Raw genomic sequence first — 24,785 nt, 5'->3', positions numbered from 1 at the left:
CATGCAATCATGTAAAAAAAATTACAATTGTCATAGTGCGAGGTTGGTGAGCCTAAACTTTTATGACAAATGTTTGAATTAACACCTTCAATGAAATTGAATGCTCTCACCAATTGTCTTGCAGACCAATCTTTAGCTTGATTTGATAGTCATTCAAATCGATTTCGATACTTTAACATAGTATTAACAACCTTTAGCTTGATTTGATAGACATTCAAATCGATAGTGAATCTTGACAAGCTACCTATCAACATTCTCATATTTTGATGGTCCAAAACAAACAAGAAACCCTTTCTTGAACTACTCGCATGACAGAACATGATAAATTTCATATCTATCATACCATTGAATAACATCCTCATTTAGTTGGATTGAATTTATTTCTACTTTAGAATCTTCTTATGAAAGTGAAAAAATATCTTTTCTCTAGAAATTCAACCGGTAAGATCTCCATCTAGGAAATTCTACTTTCATGCGATGGTAGTCATTATCATGCTCTTGATAACCTCTTCCTTTGATTTCAAATCGATCAAGTTGTTTACTTATAGAAGTTGAACTTCCATCTTAGTGAATTTTACTAAAACCCTCAAGCAAATTCATTTTGAAATCATTGAGAGATTTTTGTAGCCTCTTCCCAATTTTTACTTCCAATATTCAAATTGGGCTTTCATAGAATTATCAATAGTTATTGTGTATGATTGTAGATATGTAATTCTTAAGTTTTATTTTTTATTTTGGGTCAAGGGCATGAGCATTGCTTACGTTGAAAGTGAAGCCGTTGGTGGTGTGGTTATCGCGTCCTATGGTAGCATCGGAGAGAAGATTGAGGGAATATCAAAAAAATACTATAAGAACTTTATGAATGCCAAGAAAACATCGCTATAATACTAGATGATAAAATCTTAATGTTTTATCTAAGAAAATAAATAGAGATTTGATCAGGGATCAATATCCAAGTTGGTCAAAGGTTTTGAGTTGTATTTAATTGCTTTTAAAAAGTAGTCAAAAGACATTATATATATATATATATATATATATATATATATATATATATATATAGTTATTAATTCTTAATCAATTAGGACTAAGATATTTAATAAAAAATATAAAAAAAGTAATTCCTAATTTACAATATCAAAGAGCTCCTAAAATTAAAAACCCTTATCATACCTAGAAAAATTAAATAAAAATTAAAAATTAATATCAAAAATTTTAAATTAAAAACTTTTTAAATTAAAAGAGTCCGCTCGTGTGGGGAACCACACGTGGGGAGAGAGAGTGATCGGTGCGATTGATTAACGTCGAAGCCATCCCGCGACTATCGCATCCCCTCAAAAGCTCGACTCCGCGATAGGTGTTGCTGCGATCAACTGCACTCCCGGGATATTTGCCGACGGATTACCCTCGGATGTCCAAATTCGCCGGAACAGGGCTGCGCTCCCACGCCAACAGCAAGAGCCCCCAACAAAAAGACACTTTTTGCTTCAAGAATTTGGATGCTTTAATATTCCTAAATCACCGTTGTTTAGTTATTCCACGAAAACATTTTTACGGAATTATTTGAGGTTCCACCAACGTGAAAAGTCATCTGAATCATGTGAGCCGCTCCCCCATTGTACCGGGCTAATGAGACTTATAGCGGGTGATGTGATTGTCAATGATCGCATGATCATTCCAAATGAAGCCGATGCAATGCGAGAATTGCATCGTATCAAGTAAAGGAATTCACGTGATCCACAACCCAATATGATCAAAACACGAGAAACAAAAATATATTCGTGCAAATGATGCAAAATAGCCCAAGGAAATTTATTTGACCTCTAAAATACTTCTAGCCTAATCAATGCAATGCATTCCCCGAATTCAAAATGGAACAGATAACTTAGGTAAATCAGCAACGCCATCGATATCAACCATTTTTTTACCAATAGCATCCTAATACCTGTAGTGAGCAGGCTTGTAGGGACCCTCGATGGGAACGCTAATGTACTCGGCCTGTGCTGGAGTAAGCTTGGTGAGCTTGGCTCCTAGCTTGCCAAGGTGAAGAGCTGCCACCTTTTCATCCAGATGCTTAGGCAATACATACACCTTCTTCTCATACTTTCCAGTTTCCCTCTCCTTCCACAACTCCAGCTGTGCTATCACCTGCAAAGATCGAGATCAAGTGTCAAGTGTGATTTTGGCATTTCAATATGAACAGGAATCTACAACAGTAGATATGAGAACCCAGTTCCCTGTTGCACTAAAGGTCCATCCCAGGGTTGCCTATGTATTAAGCTTTGTGCGTCGCTTTAAAAAGGTGACCAATGTTAAATGTAGGACAGGCTGTTTGCTCTAATTTATAGTAGCTATGAAATGATATCAACAATAGGACTAGACTAATCGAACAAATAATAAATCAAAAGACTTAAAAAACATAAAAGTAAACTAAATCCATGTAATTTCAATATATATATATATATATATATAAGGTCATTTTCTACTAACCTAAAGCTTTTTGTGGTTATTATTCATCTAATCAAAATCTACACTATGGTATTAGGGTAGATCATCTGTTTGAAGAATGAATAAGCCCCTTTTTATTTCATCTAATGTTTAGATAAAATATTTGTACAGCACATATTCCTCATTTGGACTTGCATAATCCACTTAGCTTCAGTTCCACTAGTAAATATTAATCTGATTTGTAAGTGAAAGGGATGTTTGAAACTTTTAAACATATATACATATATATAGATGTATACATTTGTATACATAAAATATATATGGTCATTTCCTAGCAATTTAAACTTTTTGAGATTATTGGTCCCTAGGAACAAGCAAATAATTAGAGAGAAGTTATTTAAAAGAGGATCAGTCTGTCAGAACAATTTTATACAAAGGATCAACATTGATACCTGGTTGGTGAACGAGCAGGACATGACGAAACTGGGATGGCCAGTGGCACAACCAAGGTTCATAAGACGCCCCTCAGCAAGGACTATGATGCCAGTGTTGGTCTCAGGGAACACCCAACGATCAGTCTGGGGCTTGATGGTGATGCGCTTGATGCCTGGGTAAGTCTCCAGCCCATGCATATCAATCTCATTGTCAAAGTGGCCGATGTTGCAGACGATAGCATTGTTCTTCATCTTCTTCATGTGTTCGACCATGATGATGTCCTTGTTCCCCGTGGTCGTCACGAAGATGTCGACCTCAGAAACAACATCCTCCAGTGTGAGAACAGGAATGCCCTCCATGAGGGCCTGAAGAGCACAGATGGGGTCAATTTCAGTAACAATCACACGGGCACCAGCTTGCTTCATTGCAGCAGCACAGCCCTTGCCCACATCGCCATAGCCACAGACCACGGCGACCTTGCCGGCAATCATAACATCGGTAGCCCTCATCAAGCCATCAGGGAGAGAGTGGCGGCACCCATACAGATTGTCAAACTGTTAACACGCACAAACACATTAGTCAGAGATCTCCAAGCGTGGAAAGAGGGGAAAAAAAAGGAAAAATTAGATCAAGATTGTTAAGCTAAATTCTCCGATCCTTAATATATCCAGATCTAAATTGAGTAATAAAAAGATCAGCACTAAAAGCACTTCATGTCAATTTATATTAAGAACAGCAACACGAGATTTACTTACAAAGATGGAAATGTTGAACACTAGTAATCCATTAACTATTACAGTAAGTAATTAATACCGAAACTGTACATCTGGATTGACATCCAGATCCAGATCCAGATCCAGATCCAAAAAATATAGGTACTAATGTCTGAGATCTTATTTAATAGCCAACTGTAGGCTTCAATGATCATATCTGAACAACAAGATCAAGAACTAAACACACAAAGAAAAAACAAACAAGTGAGACAACATTTTAAGACCAATCTACACCAGTTGAAATCTAAGTTCGAAGTAAGAGATTTTAGATCTGAATTCAATCCATAAAAAAATCGTGAAACAAAAGGAGAAATCAACTGATCTAGATCTGGATCTGGATCCAAGAGGACGGGAAATTGAGCTGCCCTAAATTTTAGATCGTCAATAAGGAACTCACCTTGCTCTTGGTCACGGAATCGTTGACGTTGATAGCCGGGAAGAGCAGGGAGCCACTGGCCTGCATCTGGTAAAGCCGCTTAACACCGGTGGTAGTTTCCTCCGACACGCCCACAAGCCGCTCCTTCATCCGACGGTACTTCTTGGGGTCGACCTTAAGCCCGTCGCGAATGAGCCCGAGCACGATCTGGAACTCGGCGTTTTCCGTGGAGGCCGGATCCGGCAGCTTTCCGGTCTTCTCGTACTCCTCCTCGGCTTTGACGCCCTCGTGGATGAGAAGGGTCGCATCGCCGCCGTCGTCGACGATAAGGTCGGGGCCGCCGGCAGGGCCCCAGTCGAGGCACCGCTCGGTGCACCACCAGTACTCGGCGAGGGTCTCGCCCTTCCAGGCGAAGACGGCGGCGGAGTCACGGGCGATCGCGGCGGCAGCGTGGTCCTGGGTGGAGAAGATGTTGCAGGAGCACCAGCGGACCTCGGCACCGAGGGCGGTGAGGGACTCGATGAGGACGGCGGTCTGGATGGTCATGTGGAGGGAGCCAGAGATGCGGGCGCTGGCGAAGGGCTTGGACGGGCCGAACTCCGCGCGGCAGGCCATGAGCCCGGGCATCTCCACCTCCGCGAGCTCGATCTCCAGGCGGCCGAAGTCAGCCTGGGAGAGATCCTTCACCTTGTACTCGCGCCCCGTCGACGTCTTCTCCACCAGCAGCGCCATCTTCTATCGATTGAAGAAATAGAGCGGCTAAGAGAGAGAGATGCGAGCAGAGTAAGCGGAGAGGGACAGAATGAAAATGGGCTGTGAATGTGTATATATAGAGAGGTGGGAGAGGAAATGGACGTATGAGATGAAACGGTGCTGGAATTAGGCAGATGTGGAACGTTGAATTTTTATCGGTGAGGTGGCGGTGGGTGGTTGTAGTGACAGATGAGTGCTGGACAAATCATATGTTGCTCTATATGTCGTCATAGTTAATCTTCGTCTTTATTTGTTAATACAAAAACATTGAAATTTAAATCGACAGTAATGCCTGTTTCAAAACTATTAGAAGAGACTTCTTGTCTCCTCTTCCTGCGCGAAGGGGTCCTCGGCCTGCCTTTGCGTTGTCTCCAATTTGGTGGCAAATTTTTTTCTCGGCGATTGCATGGCCTCCGATCAATGGAACAACATTCTCCTAGTTTTTTTTTAAAGACCTCTTCCATATTATTTACTCCTGATGGGAAGTATTAAAGCACAAGTCATCGATTGGCAATCGCTCGTGAACTGATGTTGAGGATAACATAGCATCTTACGTGGGACAGTTAACACTCCCTTGGCTATTCCCTACCAGACTTGCATCGCATGAGACAGTATGAATTGACGTCATGTCATAAGAGCCCGAACACGTTAACCCATGTCATAGGAGGTTTTACAGGTTGATCGGAGGTTGTACGGATTGATCATTCACATGAATGTGTCGCCAAAGGTACAAGTGACCCTTGTAACCATAGTTTCCTCTCGTTGGCTCCATAGTTATAAAGTCGATCCCCAATATCTAAAGAGATGATCGATTCCAAAAAAATCCCATTAGATATAGAACTAAGTTCTCATTAACTAACTTAAATATTTAAGAGGCCGGATCGGGAATCCCTTCTGACATTGACTTATTGTGCAGGGTCCCAACGAAGATCGAATATATGATAGAACCCTAGAGGAGTTATATGAAAATTAATCTTTGAGGGAGATTAAACCTTGGAATGCTATAGGGGTTCCACCCTCCTAGAAGTCAGCCAAATAGCTGTAATTGTATATGAATCTTATTCCTAAAGAGATGGAAGCTACATGCTTATATAGGGCTCCAAACCCTAGCCCTAGGGGTTACTTCCTAAGTGAGTTACCTCTTTTGCCCTTAACCCTAACCAACCAACTCAATAAAAGGGGGCGACGGCTAGGAAGCCCAAAGGCCCAAATATAAACCATAGCCACTCTTCTTTATATGATAGAGGTAGCTAGGTGGGGTTTATTACAATCTCACAAGGTTTTATTAGTTGCTTCTTGGTTGAGTAGGACCTAACCCTACTAGGGTCCTATCAAGTCCGCCCTCTTCAAATCAGCATTGTCCTCAAGGCCAAATCAGCTCCTCATATGATTCTCATGTGGCGTCTTAAAGTGGTAAATTATTCCAATACACTAGTACTTCAGTAGAGGGACATCGGCGATGCATCACGATTCTACGGTCAAGGATGACTTGTGGTTGGGCTTGAATATATCCATCATCAATGGTGTTTGGCAGTTAGATCTAGGGTGACTCGTGTTCTCCTAACTTGGGCTTTAGGAATGACATGTGGAAGATAGAGTGAATTTTGGCATCCTCAGGCAATTTAAGTCTATACGCCACGACTCCAATATGCCCTATGATCTGATAAGGCCCATAAAAACATGGGGATAGCTTCATGGAGGCTCGTGTGTTGATAGAGAGTTGCTTATATGACTATAGGCGAAGATAAACTCAATCTCTTACTGAAAATTCTCTTTCGCTTCGCCATGTGTCAGCTTGTTGCTTCATTCTGGCTTGAGCGGTAGAGAGATTATCCTTTAGTAGTTGTAGGAGTTTGTCCCTATCAATCAATTCTTGGTCAACCTAATCTACCTTGGCCGAGCCAATTACATACTTTGGAATCCCAAGGGCCGACCGACCATATAGTGCTTCATAAGGGGCACATTTTGTAGATGAATGATATATAGTATTATACCACCATTCGGCCTAGGGAAGCCATTTCGCTCACTCCTTTGGCCAATCACTAGCGAAACACTGAAGGTACATCTCTAAACACATGTTCACTACCTCTGTTTGACCGTCAAATTATGGATGATATACTGTGCTCATCTTGAGTTTAGTGCCCTGTAACTGAAATAACTCGATCCAAAATTTACTAGTGAAGTTCCTATCACAATCACTTACAATGGACCTTGGCATCCCATGCAGTTTCATAATATTTTCTATGAAAATATGGGTAATGCTAGCAGTAGTATAAGAATTTCGTAAGCACAAAAATGAGCATATTTTGTAAGTCGATCAACCACGACAAGAATTGTGCTTTTACCTTTGGAAGGTGGAGCCATTCAATGAAGTCTATAGAGATGTCAGTCCACACCGAGTCTGGTATGTGTAGTGGTTGTAGCTTCCTTAGACTTGCCACTGTTTAACCCTTGTGTTGTTGACATATATCACATTATGCCACATATTCAAAAATAATTTTTTTCATCCCTCTTCAATAAAAATTTTGCTTCACTCTTTTGTAGGTTCTCATGAATTCGGAGTGCCCTACTATAGGTGTGGAGTGCATTTCATGCAGGATGATTTTGATGTAAGGGGAGTCGGGTATAAGCACAATGCGACCTTTGTAGCGTAGATCCCTCGAATCTCAAGTGTAGTGGGCTATTACACTTGGATCCTCCTTCAATTTTTTTATGATATTACTGATCTTTGGAGCCTTCTTCCATTCTTCCCTAATGTCCTCAAGGAAGCTAGTGGTAGGAAGGGAGATGGCTGAAAATTTAGCTTGCTCAGGTAGCCGTGAGAGTGCATCTGCAACAACGTTTTCTTTCCCCTTTTTGTAAATAATTTCATAATCAAATCCTAGAAGTTTGGTTACCCATTTTTGCTGCTCAGGGGATAATATCTTTGGCTCCACAAAGTACTTGAGTCTTCTATGGTCGGTTTTAATTTGAAATCATCGGCCGATCAGGTAGGGTCTCCACCTCGTTACTACATGCACAATGACGAGCATTTACTTATCATATATTGACATGTTTTGATGGGAGGGAGATAATGCCTTGCTGGTGTATGCGAGTGGTCGACCATCTTACATGAGAACAACTCCAATTCTGACTCCAGATGTGTCGGCCTCAATGATGAATGGTCGGCTGAAATATGGTAGTGCTAGCACTGGCATCGTCGTCATGGCTAACTTAAGTTTGTCGAAGGCAGCGGAGGCTTTATCCGACCATTGGAAGGTATCTTTTTTCAGTAGAGAAGTGATGGGTGCACTGATCTTCCCATAATCCTTGACAAATTTTCGGTAGTAGCCTGTTAGTCCAAGGAACTCGCACAGTAATTTCACATTTATAGGTCTCGGCTAGCCTTGCATTGCTTCAATTTTTGTTAGGTCTACCGCCACTCCTTATGATATTATGTGCCCAAGGTACTCTACTTTTTGCTAGAGAAAGCTACACTTTGACTGCTTAACAAAAAAAGTATTCTCCCGAAGGATCGTCAAAATAACCCGTAAATGCTGAAAGTGAGTCTTAAGAGAAGGGTTGTAAATGAGAATAACATCGAAAAATACCAGCACAAATTTGTGAAAAAAGCTCTAAAAAATATCATTCATGAGACTTTAAAAGGTTGAAGGAGCATTACCAAGAATTCATAATGGCCATCATGTGTGCGGAATGCAATTTTTTTAATGTTGTCTTCACATATCCGAATTTGGTGATAACCGAATCGGAGGTCCTACTTCGTAAAGACTTGAGCTCCTTTTAACTCATCAAGAATTTCATCCACCACTGGTATTGGGTACTTATCCTTGATGGTGATACCATTTAAAGCTTGATAGTCGATGTACATCTACCAAGTTCCATCCTTCTTGCATACAAGTAGCACCGGTGAAGAATAAGGGCTGCAACTTGGCCGAATCACCCCTGTCTCAAGCATCTCCTTTATAATCTTTTCAATTTCATCCTTTTGGAGATGAGAATAATGGTATAACTGAGTGTTCACTGGTGGCTTGCTCGGAAGGATTGGAATCCGATGGTCATGTTACCGAGTAGGAGGAAGACCGCGCGACTCAGCAAAAATATTGGCAAATTCAGCAAGAAATTGGGCGAGATTTTGATCTTCAATTTCTATTTTCTTACCCTCTAGTTAATGATGGAAATGTATAAAAAAACTATCATTTACCTTGTGTAAAACTTTTTCCATTCATTGGGTCGAAACGGTGGTTACATTGCTTCTGCGCTTCCTGCGTAGGATGATATGTTTGCCTTTGTAGTAGAATTTCATAATTAATTTGGAAAAGTTCCAAGAGACATTACCTAGTGTAGTCAGCCATTCTATACTAAACATAGCCTCATAGTCATTAATTGGTAGGAGGAAGAAATCAGTGATAATTTCTTAGTCTTGTAGTAATAGTTTCACCTATTAGTATCTTTGGTCGCACTTTAGGATTCTGCCGTCGATGACCTTTATATCGAACTTGCTGCAACCTTCGATATGGAGTGCCATCCGAGCAGCAACCTTACTATTTAAGAAGTTATTAGTGCTGCCTGTGTCGATGAGAATAGCGATCGATTATTATTTGAGAAGACCTCCAACTTTCATTGTTTACTGGTTTGAGTAGCTGGCTAGCGCATGTACCATAAAATCGATCAGTTATGGCTCTTCTTTTGCATCTTCTTCTTCATATTTAAGGCTCTCTTTTGGATGTTCAATGACCTCTTCTTCTACTGGTTCAATCATAAGAAGTCTCCCTTTTTTGCAACGATGCTTGTGGCTCCATGGCTCGTCGCAATGCCAACATAACCCCTTCATAGATCGCTCCCGAAGCTCTTCTCTTGTCAACCTTTTTGGTGCAGGGGCTCAGTTGATAGTAGGGGAGGCTGAGGGCTTTAGTATTATTAGTCGTGAAGTGACCCTAGTCCTCTGAGCTTCATAGTTCAATCGCTCCTCTTGAAGTCGTGCGAAAGAGATAGCTGTCATAAGCGTGTACGGTTGTCGCGCTTTAACTTCTCCTCGGATCTCCGGCTTCAAGCCCTCAATGAAGGTCCCTAATAGCTATTTTTCAAACCAATCACAATTTTAATTAGATAGCCTTTCAAACCTAGTTTGGTACTCTTGAATGGTAGAGGTTTGTCGGATCTTTGCTAGTTGTCCGTCAATATTCTCAAAATCGGTTGGTCCGAAGCGGATCAATAGCCCATTTTAAATTGTTGCCATGAGAGGACTCCATGAGTGTGTTCAAACTAGTCAAACCACTTTATGGCATCCCCTTAAAGATGTATAGCTGAAATTTCTACCATAGATGCACCCGTAGTTTTGTGATACCAAAAATATCGCTCCGCGTACGAGATCCAACCAATCGGGTCTCCTTCTTCCCATCTAGGGAAGTCCACCCTCATGCGTGGATAGTGGAGATCGGTCATAGAGCCTCCCCTCTCTTGGAAGTCATCTCTTCAGGCTTGGTGTGATTGATCAGAGCTCTCCCTTGATGTGATTTCTTCGAGCTTGGTGGTCGACCCAAACTGAGTTTGGTAAAGAGAGTTTAAATCTTATCCTCCATTCGCATGTCGAAGGCTTCAAATTTAGCATTGATTGTCTCCTCAGATGCCATAATATATGCATCCAGATATGTAATATTAAGATCTCTCTTTTGTTGTCAGGTTAAAGGCATGTATCAGTTGAGAGAAGTGGTGGTCGAAAGGGTTGGTGGATTGGTGGATGTAGGCTGTGATTTTAGGCTTATTTTTTGGCTATTTTGGGTGCAGTTTGAGAGTATAGTTTAGTACAGTTTTAGGTCTGTGATGGTAGTGGATGAAGGTTAGGAAAAAATTTTTAGATCTGTGGTAGATGGCAGCAAAGGTTTGATAGAAATCAGTGGAAGTTGCTGCAGATAGGTGTTGTCTTATATGAGCAGAATTGTCGTCGAAGAAACATCAGTTTCTCGATGAAATTTCTCATAAAAACTGAGAGATTTGAGGAGGGAATTTGACAGCAAAATCTCAGTTTAGATAACAGCAATGATGATAAATTTAATCAAGAAAATTTTGGTAGTATAACAGTAAGGAGATTGGTACAAGTTGCGATAGTAGAATTCTCGTCGAAAAATTTCAGCGGTTTACGACGAAAATTTACAACAATACAAGAATGTTTTTAGAGATGAATTCCTCAATAGATCAATCTTAGATAGAAGCCAAGATGATCTATGAAGCATATAAGAAATTTCGTTCAAGAAGGGAAGCAAATAGATCGATTAAAGGCAACAATATACGACTGAAATTTTCTATAGCAATCCTTTGTTCGTAAAGATGATAACTTTTATGACGAAAGGAGTTTGTAGCATAGGATAGATAAAAATACTTCTTCTTGGTATTTTGAATGAAAAATTACAGTAGCAAAAGGTATTGGTGATAGGAGACTACCAAATATCTGATGCAATTGGAGGTGATGGTAGGAGATTGAGTAGATCTACGGTAGAAGATGACGGTGGAGATGGCGACGTCAAGAGTAATTATGGGAATTGCTTGGCTGGTGGTGGGCAGTAGAGGTGGCAACAAAAGCAGCAAGATCGCTGCTCTGATACCATATGATAGAACCCTAGAGGAATTCTTTGAAAATTGATCTTTGAGGGAGATTAAACCTTGGAACACTATAGGGGTTCCACCCTTCTAGAAGTCGGCCAAATGGCTGCAATTGTAGATGAATCTTATTCTCAAAGAGATGGAAGCTATATGCTTATATAGGGCTCCAAACCCTAGCCCTAGGAGCTGCTTCCTAAGTGAGTTACCCTTTTGCCCTTAACCCTAACCAACCAACCCAGTAAAAGGGGGCGACAGCTAGGAAGCCCAAAGGCCCAAATATAAACCCTAGCCATTCTTCTTTATAGGATAAAGGTGGCTAGGTGGGGTATATTACAATCTCATAGGGTTTTATTAGCTTCTTCTTGGTTGAGTAGGACCCAACCCTGCTAGGGTCCTATCAATATACTCCAACTCCACCTTGGGATAACCTCAGAATTGCCCTTGCTAGCCCCTGCTCAGTCTTAGCCACTCTTCCCTCCCTTAAGAAGACTCACTTAGATAATTTTATGCCTTCGGGACAAGACCAAGCTGTACCAACTCCTGGTTCATAGCATCAAGTTGTTAAAATTTGAGTGCTAGAAGAAGGCTCTGAATGTCATAAGATTATCTACCCGTAAACCCTCTCATTGAGCACTCTAATGAGGAGGCTCAACCACCTCCCGCACAATGCTTTCAACTAAGGAGGGCAATTATCCTCCCTCCCTAGGGCACAATGCTACTAGCACCTGTTTAACAACCCCGGGCTCTCCTCTCTAGGAGCTAGCACATGACAACTGATCATCTTCTCCGAGGCTTGCTAGTCATAGGTGCTCTACAAGCTAATCATGTGAGTGATGACACGTGTGACACACTACGCAGTCTTTTTACTTAATATAATTATTGATATTTTTTCACTTTTTATTTCATGTTGCATATATTGTGATGTCTATGGATTTGTGCAATGGGAATCAAATCATGATATCGCGATAATGAGACCGATTCACTTTTAAACATAGACCATAAATAACCCTAATCATAGGTTAGTTGAAAAGAATATTAAGATAACCGGGCAAACTAGTGTGCTATATACCCGTATATATAATGGAGGTGGTTAGTCTCATAGCTACTCGTGTAGGGACACTAAGGATACAATGTAGGTGCTCATTGGAGAGTGAGTTCACTGATTGATCTGCTCATGGAATATTAGATGATTAATGATACCTTATTGTTAGACAATAATTTTGTGGTCCCAGATGTGTGTTTAGTCTTTAGACTTGAGACACTAAGGATATCCTATATGAGTACTCTGATCTTTGATACCGGACTAGGTATGAAGGTTCCAAATCTAGCATAACTAGTTATTGAGAGTGGTAGCCAACCTTATGAGAGTAACTGAGTGTCAATAGAGGATCACCTGCTCTCGATGTCATGAGAGGAATATTTTATGTATTCTTACTCAGGAAAATCCCTAGCTATGGTCATTCGGATTGAGAGAGAAACAGTTATCTAGGAAAATTTAATTAAAGCGAGACTCAAGTAGATTTCGTATGGGCCTAATAATACTATACTCAGTATACGGTCTTTGAGATATTAAATGGATGAGGGACTATAGATACATGGTAATTTAGGACAAACATGTTGAATGGATTGGATTTCTTTGTATCGTTTGGAGATTGCGACGTAGCAGCCTAGTACATCCGTAGTCGATAAGTCGAGTGAATTATTATAAAAGAAGATAATTCACTGAGTCAGAAGGAGTTCTAACAAGTATGAATTATGGCCAGTTTGATATTAGGCCTAGAGTGTCACATACATATTATATGTATTACGACGAGTAGAGGTTCAGATATGAGATATCCATTGGAGCTCCTATCTTATTGGATATCCAATAAGTCCTTAAATAATTGGATCTTGTGGATAAGATCTAATAGCCAATAAGAGATTATTTGGTAGAGATTTACTAATCCAAGAGGCTTGGGTAGTTGGGTGGAGATCCAATACCCAATAGGGCAGGATCCGTTAAGGTTAAGTTGACAGGGACCTCCATAAATAGGAGGAAACCAAAGGGGCATAGGCTAGACCCCTTTTAGCTGTTGTCTCCTATTCTCTTCCCTCCCTCTCCTCCTCAGTTGATAGCCCTCATTTGGGGTGTATGGACAGCAAGAAGGGTCGGCCCTTTCTTTATCATGTGGTGTGCGTGCAGAGAAAGATTGTGCAATGATTTGAGGAGCATCTTCGCTGCATCTACCATGTGGTTCACTACTAAAGAGAGGGACAATTAACATCCTTCATCCACTCCTACAATTCTGGAATCTTACAAGGATATACAATCTTCCTAGGTAACAAATCTTACTTGATACGCGCGATGTCGATTTTGTATTTTTATTTTGCCCACCAATCTTCGTATGACGATGAAAACCTTTTTCTTTTAGGAAATCTAGAATTTTATTTTTCTATTTTTCTACTACTCATGTGATGCTTTGTTCAGGTTTCTCAACAGTGGTATCAGAGCTAGGTGCTCATACGATCGATTGATTTTTAAACTATGTGTGTTAATGAATCATGTAGAATTGTTTTTGCTCGATTGCTATGATTTTTTGTCATAGTTTTTAAATCTAGAACTACACCTCTTTTCTCTATTAAAAAGTATTTTAGAGAGACCTTTTAGCGTCAAAATTATTAATGCAAAAGAGGGAGAAAGGGTAGCAACTATTGTTGCTCTATAGGTTGGCCAAAGGCTACTTGCAACCTTGGCTGAGAGCTCTAGAAGAGGCTCTCGACCTAGCCACCTGCAATAGATTAAGAGTAGCCATGCTACTCTTAGATAAGTGTTAGGATTGAGTCGGCACTAAGAAGAGGGGGTGAATTAGTACTTTCGTAAAAACCTCAATGATTCAAAAATCTCATTCGATAAAATCGTATCGAAAATATGCTTGACTTAAAAGAATGTTCGTAAGCGTATTGAAAGTAATAAGCAAGTAAATCAGTTTAGAATGTAAATAAAAATCATGAAAGAAATATAAATCGAGTTTTATAGTGGTTCATCGTCGTGACCTACATCCACTCTCGATTCCTCTTCACTTGAGGCCACTGGCTTCCATTACTGATCTTCTTTCAATGGGCAACGATTAATTACCCATTTACACTATCTCCTTTTCATGGGCTCAGGAGAGAACCTTTACACCTCTCTTTTATATCTCACTCTTGTTGAATATTAGATTTTGATGATGAAACCAATTGATAAAGTTATGATCTAATTTGTATTTAAGTGACGTAAGACTAGCTTCAATCAGGGAAGATAAATCGATTAAAGCAATAGAATCAGAAGTTGGGCCGAAATGGAACATGTAAGAAGATTGGACGTCGGACTGGAGGAAGGTTGATGTATCGGCAGAAGGCTTTGTGTCATGAATTCGGGCATAGGGCTAGAAGGATTTGATATTACGCCAAGGAGATCGAGTGTTGTGGAGGTAAACAGGTCGATTGGGCAATACACCGCAAGAGAGGACGATGTACCGAAGGTTCGGACGAATCGTCGGATGAACCAATGACATGCCAGACAACTTAGTATTCTTACTTATAATAATTTGTTTAGATCAAAGTTATTTAGAGGGCTAATTGAGTTGGTTTCGGGTGTAACCATGGCAACTCAATTAGGGGCCAACTAGGCCCGAATTAGAGTTGTTTTGGGCTAAGAGAAAGACCCATTCAATGACCTAAAAATTGGGTCAAGCGGTAGCACCACTAGAGGCTCAATCTCCAAGACACAATTTCCGAGACAATGTCAAGTAGTAGTACTACCAGACTAGGCAGTGCTACAGCACAGTGTTAGGCGATGGTACCACCTGGACATAGTCTCCCAAACTGTGTCAAGCGGTGGTACCGCCTAATGTCAGTGCTGTAGGCGGTAGAACCACCCAACATAAGTGGTGGTACCGCTTGTTGAATCTCAAATTTTGATGATGAAACTAATTGATAAGTTTTATGATTTAATCTGTGTTTTGAGTGATGCAGGATGCTTTGATTAGGGAGAGATAATTAAAGCAGAAAGAATCATGTTGGGCCGGAGGAAAACGTATCAGAAGATTGGACGTCAGGCCGGAGGATCGATCGATGTATCGATAGAAGGCTTCGAGCCATGGATTTGGGCATCGAGCCAAGAAGAGTGGATATTGCGCCAAGGATATCGAAATTGCGGAGGTCAACTAGCCAATTGGGTAATAGGCCGCAAGAGAGGACGATGCGCCGAAGAATCGGACGAAGCGTCAATGGGCCAATGACATATCGGACAACATGATTCATGCTTAGTAAAATTGTTTAGATCAAAGTGTGTTTTTGTATGTGCAGGATTAACTATGATAACAAGGCATAAAGCAAAATAAAGTCCTAGAGTCAAGAACACAATTTCGTTGGGAGTTCGAGAGTTCGTCGAAAGTCTAGACGTTTGTCGGAAGTTCTGCCGGAACCAATTGAGAAGTCCAGGAGCTTACTAAAGAAGCTCATTAGAACTCGCCAAGAAGATTGTCGTGAAGTCCAGGAGCTTGCCGGGAGTCCACCGAAACATTACCGAGAGATTGTCGAAAGTTCGCCGGAAGATCCCAAGAAGCTCGCCGGAAGAAACCAAACTTATCTTGCTCGTCGGATTAATCAGTGAACTCATTCTCTAATGAGCACTTGCACTGTATCCCTAATGTCCCCACATGAGCAGCCATGAGACCAGTTGCATCCATGGTATGGATAGGTATACAGCACAATAGTCTGTCCAGTTATCTTGTTGTCCCTCTTGAGTAACCTATGATCGGGATTATTTAGGATCTATGTTTAAAGGCGAGTCGGTCTCATTATCATGATCTCATCACGATCCGATTCCCATTGCACAAATCCATGGACATCATAATATATTCATGCAATAGGTAATATAAAGTGATAACATATCAAATAATAATAAGTAAAATGACTATGAGTCAAGTCACCTATGACTAGTAGGTACCACCTAGTGTGAGTGTGTTAGGTGGTGGTACCACTAGATTGGGCAGTGATACCGCCCAATACTATCGGTGGTACCGCTAGTACCTCGAAAACCTTGTACTGTCGATGTCACAAACGGTCATCGCGCACTCGCAACAACTTCGTTCAATGAACCATTCGTGGCTTTTGCATGCTTGAACAGAGATATGGCAGCCTGGTTTGTCTTGGTTTTGTGTGTTTTTGCTTATAAAAATACATGTTCGAATAGGTTATAGTGCACTGTGCGATCGCTCACTGCGCTAGGCCAAAAAGCCCCAAAATGGCTCCATTTTCGCGTGTCATGGGCGGGTTTCTATAGCCCGCTGCAGCACACGAAATGTCAGTCATCTCAGCACCCTGGAACCCACCAAGTGGCATAGGGCTGGATGGGGCTTTAGTATATTATCAGGCGTTGAACAATCTTCACAAGTTCGCACGTTTTCTTAACGGGAACTTGCCTTTGTGCCCGACACCTGGTGAGCAGTTGTTTGTGTACTTGCAACTATTTATTTAACCTTCTAAAGTCCTTGTTTTCGTCCTTTTTTATTTTATCTCATGCATGTAAGGTGCTCGCTGAATTGCTTCTAAAGCTTCCCTCTTCGCGAGACGTCAGGACTTGTCCGTCGCTCTTTCTTCGAACTAATCAACATTCTCTTTTATAGGTCCTTCGGGACTTGAGTGAGGTTGCAAACTGGCTGACCTTTGCGAACGCATATTGCAAGGGCGCATCAAGACTTAGGCAATCACAACTAAGTCCGAGAATTTGGCACAAGGGTGCTTCGCGACTTAGGCAACTTAAGCTAAGTTCGCATATTGGCCATAAGGGTGCCTCACAACTTAGGCAATCCCAGCAAGTCCATGACATTGTGGTATCAGAGCGAGTAAGCAATTCAAGCAAGTAGCGAAGGAACTTCATAATTTCGCCATTGCAAAGCATCGTGGCGAATAAAGCAAGACGGGGCAAGCTAGACCCTTGCCCTAAGCAATCGTAGGTGGGCTGCAAGTACATACTTGCTCTTATGCTGTTGGAGCCGCTCAGGAGGAGCGCGACAATGAACATGATGAGCGAGAAGTTAGCTACTCTCCATGAGTAGAGGAGGCGTAATCTAGAGCATCAACCGGGAAAAAGAACCATAAGGAGAGACTCATAGTGATGGAAATCCGCTTGGATGTTTTTAAAGCAAGCTTGGAGGAACTCTACCATGGCCAACGAAGGCTTCTTGGGGTAGAGAGCTTGCAAGAAGAAGTTGAAACCCGGATCGACAAGGTTGAGGCCCTAGTCGACCGATTATCAGACGGCACCAAAGACTCCATGCAACATCGATACGAAGTCATAGTAGAACTCACTTCTAGGGTGACCATGCTCACAAGGGCACTGAATGTGGGAGGAAGCAACACTCGTGTTGCACTGCCATAAAATTTGAGGGCACCCGAGCCACATTGTTATGGAGGTGCCAAAGATGCTAAAGAGCTGGAGAATTTCTTGTTCGATATGGAATAATACTTTTGAGCTATGAGCCCTGATTATAAAGAAGCTAAAGTTTCGATAGCAACCATGTATTTGAATGGGGATGTAAAACTTTGGTGGTAAACCCGTTGGGAGGAGATCCAACAAGGTCAGTATTGAGTGGACATATGGGAGGACTTAAAGCGAGAGTTATGAACTCAGTTTCTACTTGAGAACATCGAGTTCATTGCAAGGAGGAAACTAAGACAACTCCGCCAAAATCCTTCCATTCGAGACTACGTGAAGTAATTTTGTACACTAATGTTGGACATACAAGACATGTTTGAGAAGGATAAGCTATTCAGCTTCCTCGATGGTTTGAAGCCATGGGCTCAACAAGAACTGCATCGAAGGAATGTCACCGATGTGATCGGGGCAATTGTTGCCGTAGAAAGGCTCATGGACTTTGTTTCCTCGAAGGACCCGGGAAAAAGAAGGCAATCTTTAGGAAACCTCCCTCTAAAATATTCTTGAGGGAAGAAGCCCGGAGGTGAGCAGAGGAAGAAGAGTTCTTATAAAGGGCCAAGCTCAAAAGGCAAGCCCCCGAAACCTGGCGGATGCTTCTTGTGCGGAGGGCCGTACATGGTGAATAGAGGAAGAAGAGTTCCCACAAAGGGCCAAGCTCAAAAAGCAAGGTCCCGAAACCTGGCAGATGCTTCTTATGCAGAGTGCCCACAAAAACAAGCACTTAATGCTTTAACAGCTTCCATCCATCCCCCAAACCAGACAAGGGCAAAACCATCGCCCTTAGTTCAAGCAGTTCAGAATCTAGTAGCGATGATGAGGAGTTGCAGGGTTCCCGAATGGGAGCAATGCATTTGTTAAATGTATTGTGGGGTCAAGTGGGGGAGAACATGAAGGTAAAGCCATTGAAAATAGGGATTTGCGAGCTGATGTATGTGGACATTAAGCTCAATGGCCAAACAACCCGTGCAATGGTGGATACGGGCGCTACCCATAACTTTATTGCTAATCGAGAAGCAAAGCGACTTGGGCTGATCTTGGAGAAGAACCCAAGTCAAATGAAGGCGGTGAACTCGGAGGCCAAGCGAATCTCCGAGTTGGCAAAGGGAGTTCCCATCAAGATCGGAACGTGGAGTGGGAGTACTAACATGATGGTGGTGCCACTAGACGACTTCCAAGTGATTCTTGGAATGGAATTCATACACGCAGCCAAGTTGGTGCCAATGTCGTTCCTAAACTCCTATGTATGTTGGGAGGTGACGACCCCTGTGTGGTTCCTGTCTCTCGAAGGGGAACCAGGGAACCCCAATAGATATCGACATTACAATAAAAGTAAGAGGTATGAAAAGGTGAATTAACATTCGTGGCTACTATGAAGATAGAGCCACTCGACGAGAAGGCCATTCATGAACCTGTTGTGGTGGCTAACGTGCTGAAAGAGTTCATAGATGTTATGCCACCCGAGTTATTGAAGACTCTACCGCCATGCAGAGGCGTGGATCATCATATCGAACTAGAGCTAGGAGTGAAGCCTCTAGCGAGACCACCATACCGCATGCCCCCTCCTGATTGGCAAAACTCAGAAAGCAGTTAAATGAACTGCTAAGCAGTGGTCTCATCCATAGTTCTAAAGAACCATTCAGAGCTTTAGTTCTCTTCCAAAAGAAACAAGAAGGGAGCCTCCGACTATACGTCGATTACTGAGCCCTCAACAAAGTGACGATGAAGAACAAGTATCCAATCCCACTCATCGTGGACTTGTTTGACCAATTAAGCAAGGCCAAGTATTTCTCCAAACTCGACCTCCAGTCGGGATACTGGCAGGTGCGCATTGCTGAAGGCGATGAAGCGAAGACTACTTGCGTGACTAGGTATGGAGCGTTTGAGTTCTTGGTGATGCCTTTCGGCTTAACCAACGCCTCGGCTATTGAATCTCGAATTTTGATGATGAAACCAATTGATAGTATTTATGATTTAATTTATATTTTGAGTGATGCAGGATACTTCGATCAGGGAGAGACAATTAAAGCAGGAAGAATCATGTTGGGATGGAGAAAAACATGTCAGAAGATTGGACGTCGAGTCGAATGATCGGTCAATATATCGATAGAAGGCTTCAGGCCATGAGTTCGGGCATCGGGCCAAGAAGAGTGGATATTGCACCAAGGAAATTGGAGTTGCGAAGGTCAACTGGCCGATTGGGCAATAGGCCGCAAGAGAGGATGTGTCGAACAATCAGACGAGGCATCAATGAACCAATGACATGCCGGACAACATCTGATTAGCTTAGTATTAATTGTCTAGATCAAAGTAGGTTTTATGTGTGCAGGATTAACTATGATAGCAAGGCATAAAGTAAAATGAAGTCTCGGAGTCAAGGACGTGATTTCATTGGGAGTTCGAGAGTTCGTCGGAAGTCCAGACATTCATCGAAAGTTCTGCCGGAATTAACCGAGAAGTCCAAGAGCTTGTCGAAGAAGCTTATTGAATCTCACCAAGAAGATCGTCATGAAGTCCAAGAGTTTGCCGGGAGTCTGCAGGAACATTGCCGAGAGGTCATCGGAAGTTCGCCGGAAGATCGTTGGAAGCTCGCTGGAAAGAAACGTAGACTTATGGACTTATTTAGATTAAAAAATATATTAAAATTCATATTTAGTACATAGTTAGGATTAGAATTGAGCCAACCCAATTAGGGGACAGTTGGGCCCAAGTTTGGGCTGTGTTGGGCCAAGAGAAAGGCCCAAACAATGACCAAACAAGTGAAACCATCGTGGCACAGTCTCCGAGACTCTATCAAGCGGTGGTACCACCCAAACACAATCTTCTAGGTGGTGGTACTGCCTAGTGTCAGGCTGCAGGCAGTGGTACCGCCCAGTGCAGGCAGTGGTACCTCTCGTACCTTGAAATTTTAGGGGATTTGAATTTTGGCTCCATTTTTGAAGCCATTTGGGATCTATAAATACCCTAGCTATCCCTGCATAGAGAAGCAAAAAAAGTGAACAAAAACTTTGTGTTTCTAGAGTTGAAAACTCTTGTAAAGTATAGAGTCCCTCTTCCTAAAGTTTAGAGACCATTCTAAGGGAGAGTGTGAGGGAAGCTTTGTAAAAAGGGGGGGGGGGGTAAAGGTTCTCTCCTGAGCCTGCAAAAGGAGAATAGAGTTGTAAGAAGGAGGTTGATCTTCACCTATTAAAGGAAGATCATTAGTGGATGCCAGTGGCTTTGATGGAAGGGGAATCGGCGAAGTGGATGTAGGTCACGACGACCTAACCACTATAAAAACTTGATTTGCATTTCTATTCTTGCTATTTACCTTCACTACAAACAACTTACTTTCTTTACTTCCATTACGCTTACAAATATGATTTCAAAGTTAACATCTCTCCGAAATGATTTTCGTCGAAATCGATTTTAGTCGAATAATGATTTTTTAAATCAATGTAATCTTTCTGCTGCACTAATTCACCCTCCCTCTTAGTGCCGACTCATTCCTAACAGTTAGTATCAGAGCCTCATTTTTCTCATTTGGTTTAACAACCAAAGAGAAATGACTCTTTTTGGCTATCAAGAGAGTCACTCTCTCATTTATCCTCCCTTGTTCAATGGGACGGACTACACATATTAGAAAACTCGAATGAGAATTTTCTTGCTTTTGTTGAATCTTGATTTATGGAATATAGTCATATTTGGTTTTCAAAAGTCTTCTCTTCTAATGAACGATTGTAATGAGTTGGAGAAGAAGACTTTCTCTTTAAATACAAATGCTATAAATGCCTTATTTTGTGCCTTAGATAAAAATGAATTCAATTGGATTTCTACTTGTGAAATGGCTTTTGACATTTGGCTATGTCTTAAAATCACACACGAAGGCACTACTAAAGTTAAAGATTCTAAAGTCAATCTTTAAATGCATGATTTTAATTTGTTTTATATGAAACCAAGCGAAGTCGTTATTGAAATGTACACCCATTTTACAGATGTCGTCAATGGTTTAAAAGCACTTGGTAGAAGATTTTCGGATTTTGAACTTCTAAACAAAATTTTATGTTCTCTTGATAAGAGTTGGGATCTGAAAGTAACCGTAATACAAGAGGCAAAAGATCTTAATAATTTTTCACTTGAAAAACTTTTTAGTTCATTGATGACATATGAAATAGCGTACAATGCACAAAACAAACTTGAGAACAACCTTCCAAAGAACATGAAGGATTTCAGACTTAGAACTATCGAAGACCACTCGAGCATAAGCTCAAGTAATGGTGAACTTGAACTCCACACTATGAAATTTAAAAAGTTCATGAAACAAAAATTAAAGAACAAAAAGGACATAACTACTTGATATAAACGCAAGAAGAAGGAATCACTTTGGGATGAATCGAGCTCCTCCGAATATGAGAAAAAAATCAACAAAGGCGATGTGGCAAACTATGTCCTAACGGCTTTCGATGACGAGGTAACCAAAATTCCTTTAATTTATTTCAAAATTACATGATGCTTTAGCATGAGTTATTTTTAAATTAGTATATAAAAGGCAAACTAGAGAAGAACACGCTGATTTTATAGTGGCTCGGTCGTCGTGACCTACATCCACTCAATCGATTCCTCTTCCGTCGAGGCCACCAGCATCCACTATCGATCTTCCTTTATAGGCGAAGATCAACTTCCTTCTTATAGCTCTTTCTCCTTTTACCTGGTTTAGGAGATAACCCTTACACCCCCATTCACTCTCCTTTGAAAGTATTCTAACAGTTAGAACTTTGAGAGGAGTTTCACACAAGATTACAGCAGAGTTTCTTTCCTTTTTACTTCATTACTTTTGTATATTAACTAGGGATGAGAGGTATATTTATAGGCCTCAAGTTGATTCAAACTTGGAGCCTAAAAATATCTCATCTCGGGTTTCCTGGGTTCAGGCGGTACCATCGTCTGTGTTACGTGGTACCACCGCCAGTGTCAGTCTAACACTAACACTGTACTAGGCGATACCACCGCCCAATCTGGCGGTACTGCTAGTCATAGGTGCCCAGCAAGCCAATCACGTGAATGATGGCATGTGTGACTTGATACATAATCCTTTTGCTTATTATATTTTGGCGTATATCACTTTATAACTATTGCATAAATGCATACATATATTGTGATGTCCTTGGATTTGTGCAATGGGAATCGGATCGTGATGAGATCACGATAATGAGATCGATTCACCTTTAAACACATATCCTAAATAATCCCGGTCATAGGTTACTCGAGAAGGACATCGTGATAACCGGATAGACTGGTGTGCTATATACCCGTCCATATGATGGATGCAGCTGGTCTCATAGCTGCTCATGTAGGGACACTAGGGATACAGTACAAGTGCTCATTGGAGAATGAGTTCACTGATTGATCCGCTTACGGAATGCTGGATGGTTGATGATGCCTTATTGTCAGACAGTGATTCCGTAGTCCTAGTGGTGTATCTGGTCCTTAGACTTGAGACACCAAGGATGTCCTGTATGAGTGCTCCACTCTTTGATACCAGACTTATAGGTTTGGCTGTCCCCAGATCTAGTACAGTTGGTCATTGGGAGTGGTAGTCGACCTTACGAGGGCTATTGAGTGTCAATAGAGGATCATCCACTCTCGGCGTCATGAGAGGAATATCCTATGTGTTCTTGCTCAGACAAATCCCTGGCCAGGGTCATTCGGGTTGAGAGAGAAAGAGTTCTCCGGGAGAATCCGATTAGAGCGAGACTCGAGTAGAAACCGTATGGGTCTGACAGCACCATGCTCGATATACGGTCTCTGGGATATTAGATGGATGAGGGACTATAGGTACATGGTAACTGAGGACAGACAGGTCCAATGGATTGGATTCCCCTGTATCGTCTGGGGACTACGGCGTAGTGGCCTAGTACGTCCGTAGTCGATGAGTCGAGTGAATTATTACAGAGATAATAATTCACTGAGTTAGAAGGAGTTCTGACAGGTATGACTCACGGCCAGCACGATATTGGGCCTAGAGGGTCACACACATATGGTAGGCATTGCGATGAGTAGAGGTTCGGATATGAGATATCCGACGGAGCCCTTGTCTTATTGGATGCAGATCCAATACCCACTAGGGAAGGACCCATTAGGGTTTGACACGGGATCTCTATAAATAGGAGGGATTCACAGCCTCATAGGCTAGAGTCTTTGCTTGCCTTTCCTATTCTCCTCTCCCTCTCCACCTCAGAGTAGGCTAGGAGTTTTGAGGAGCGTCGTCGCAACCCTGCTGTGTGGATCACCGCTAGAGAGGAGGACGCTTGACCTCTTTCACCCTCTCCTAAGGATCTGCAAGGAAACAGGGATATACGATCTCCCTAGGTAACACAATCTCTATACGCAGTTTTGTGTTTTGCGGATTTTTGCGCACCAATCTTCGCACGACGACGAACATCTTTTTGGGAATCGGGGATTTTTGGTTTCTTGTTCTTCCGCTGCGCATATGATGTCGCCCCCCAATGATTTCCAACAGTGGTATCAGAGTCAGGTTGTTCGTGCGAATGATTGGTTTTGAACTGCGTGTATTGTGTTTAGGAAGAATTTTGACGTCAAAATCGTTGACGCAAAAGCGAGGAAGGGCAGCAACAGTTGCTGCCCTCGATCTGCATGCCTGCAGCCACCTGCAGCGGCAGCCGCAGCCGCAGCCAGGCAGCACAGCGCCGGCGCATGCGCAAGCGCTGTGTCTGCAGCAGCCGGCCGGCGGTCTGCTTGCAACAGGCTTGCTGCTGGCGGGGCTGGCAACCCACGGGCAGAGGCGCCGCAGGGCAGCGGCGCCTGCCGCCGAAAGGAAGCGGCGCTTGCCGTCGCAGGGCAGCGACGTGCGACGCCTGCCGCCGCTGCTCCCGCGGGCGAAACCCCCCCCCCCCATAGGGGCGGCCGCCCGGCGGGACAGCACCGCTTGCGGAGGCAGCGACGCCCGAAA

The 24,785-nt window shown here is 42.2% G+C and overlaps 1 protein-coding gene across 1 annotated transcript; it reads right to left on the bottom strand.

The window, feature by feature from the left end:
• Window positions 1-1,747: 1,747 nt before the first annotated feature.
• LOC135587727 (adenosylhomocysteinase-like) lies at window positions 1,748-4,838 on the bottom strand. Its single transcript, XM_065079443.1, has 3 exons — window positions 4,051-4,838; window positions 2,898-3,434; window positions 1,748-2,145 (listed from the first exon to the last, which is right to left on the bottom strand). The coding sequence occupies exons 1-3, from the start codon at window positions 4,759-4,761 to the stop codon at window positions 1,936-1,938; spliced, it is 1,458 nt and encodes a 485-aa protein (XP_064935515.1). The 5' UTR covers window positions 4,762-4,838; the 3' UTR covers window positions 1,748-1,935.
• Between the last annotated feature and the right edge of the window lie 19,947 nt (window positions 4,839-24,785).

This window comes from Musa acuminata, chromosome BXJ1-8, assembly GCF_036884655.1.
Source record: "Musa acuminata AAA Group cultivar baxijiao chromosome BXJ1-8, Cavendish_Baxijiao_AAA, whole genome shotgun sequence".
NCBI classification, from domain to species: Eukaryota; Viridiplantae; Streptophyta; class Magnoliopsida; order Zingiberales; family Musaceae; genus Musa; species Musa acuminata.
The sequence above is the reverse complement of the archived record's forward strand: the minus strand, read 5'-3'. Positions and strand labels throughout refer to the sequence as shown.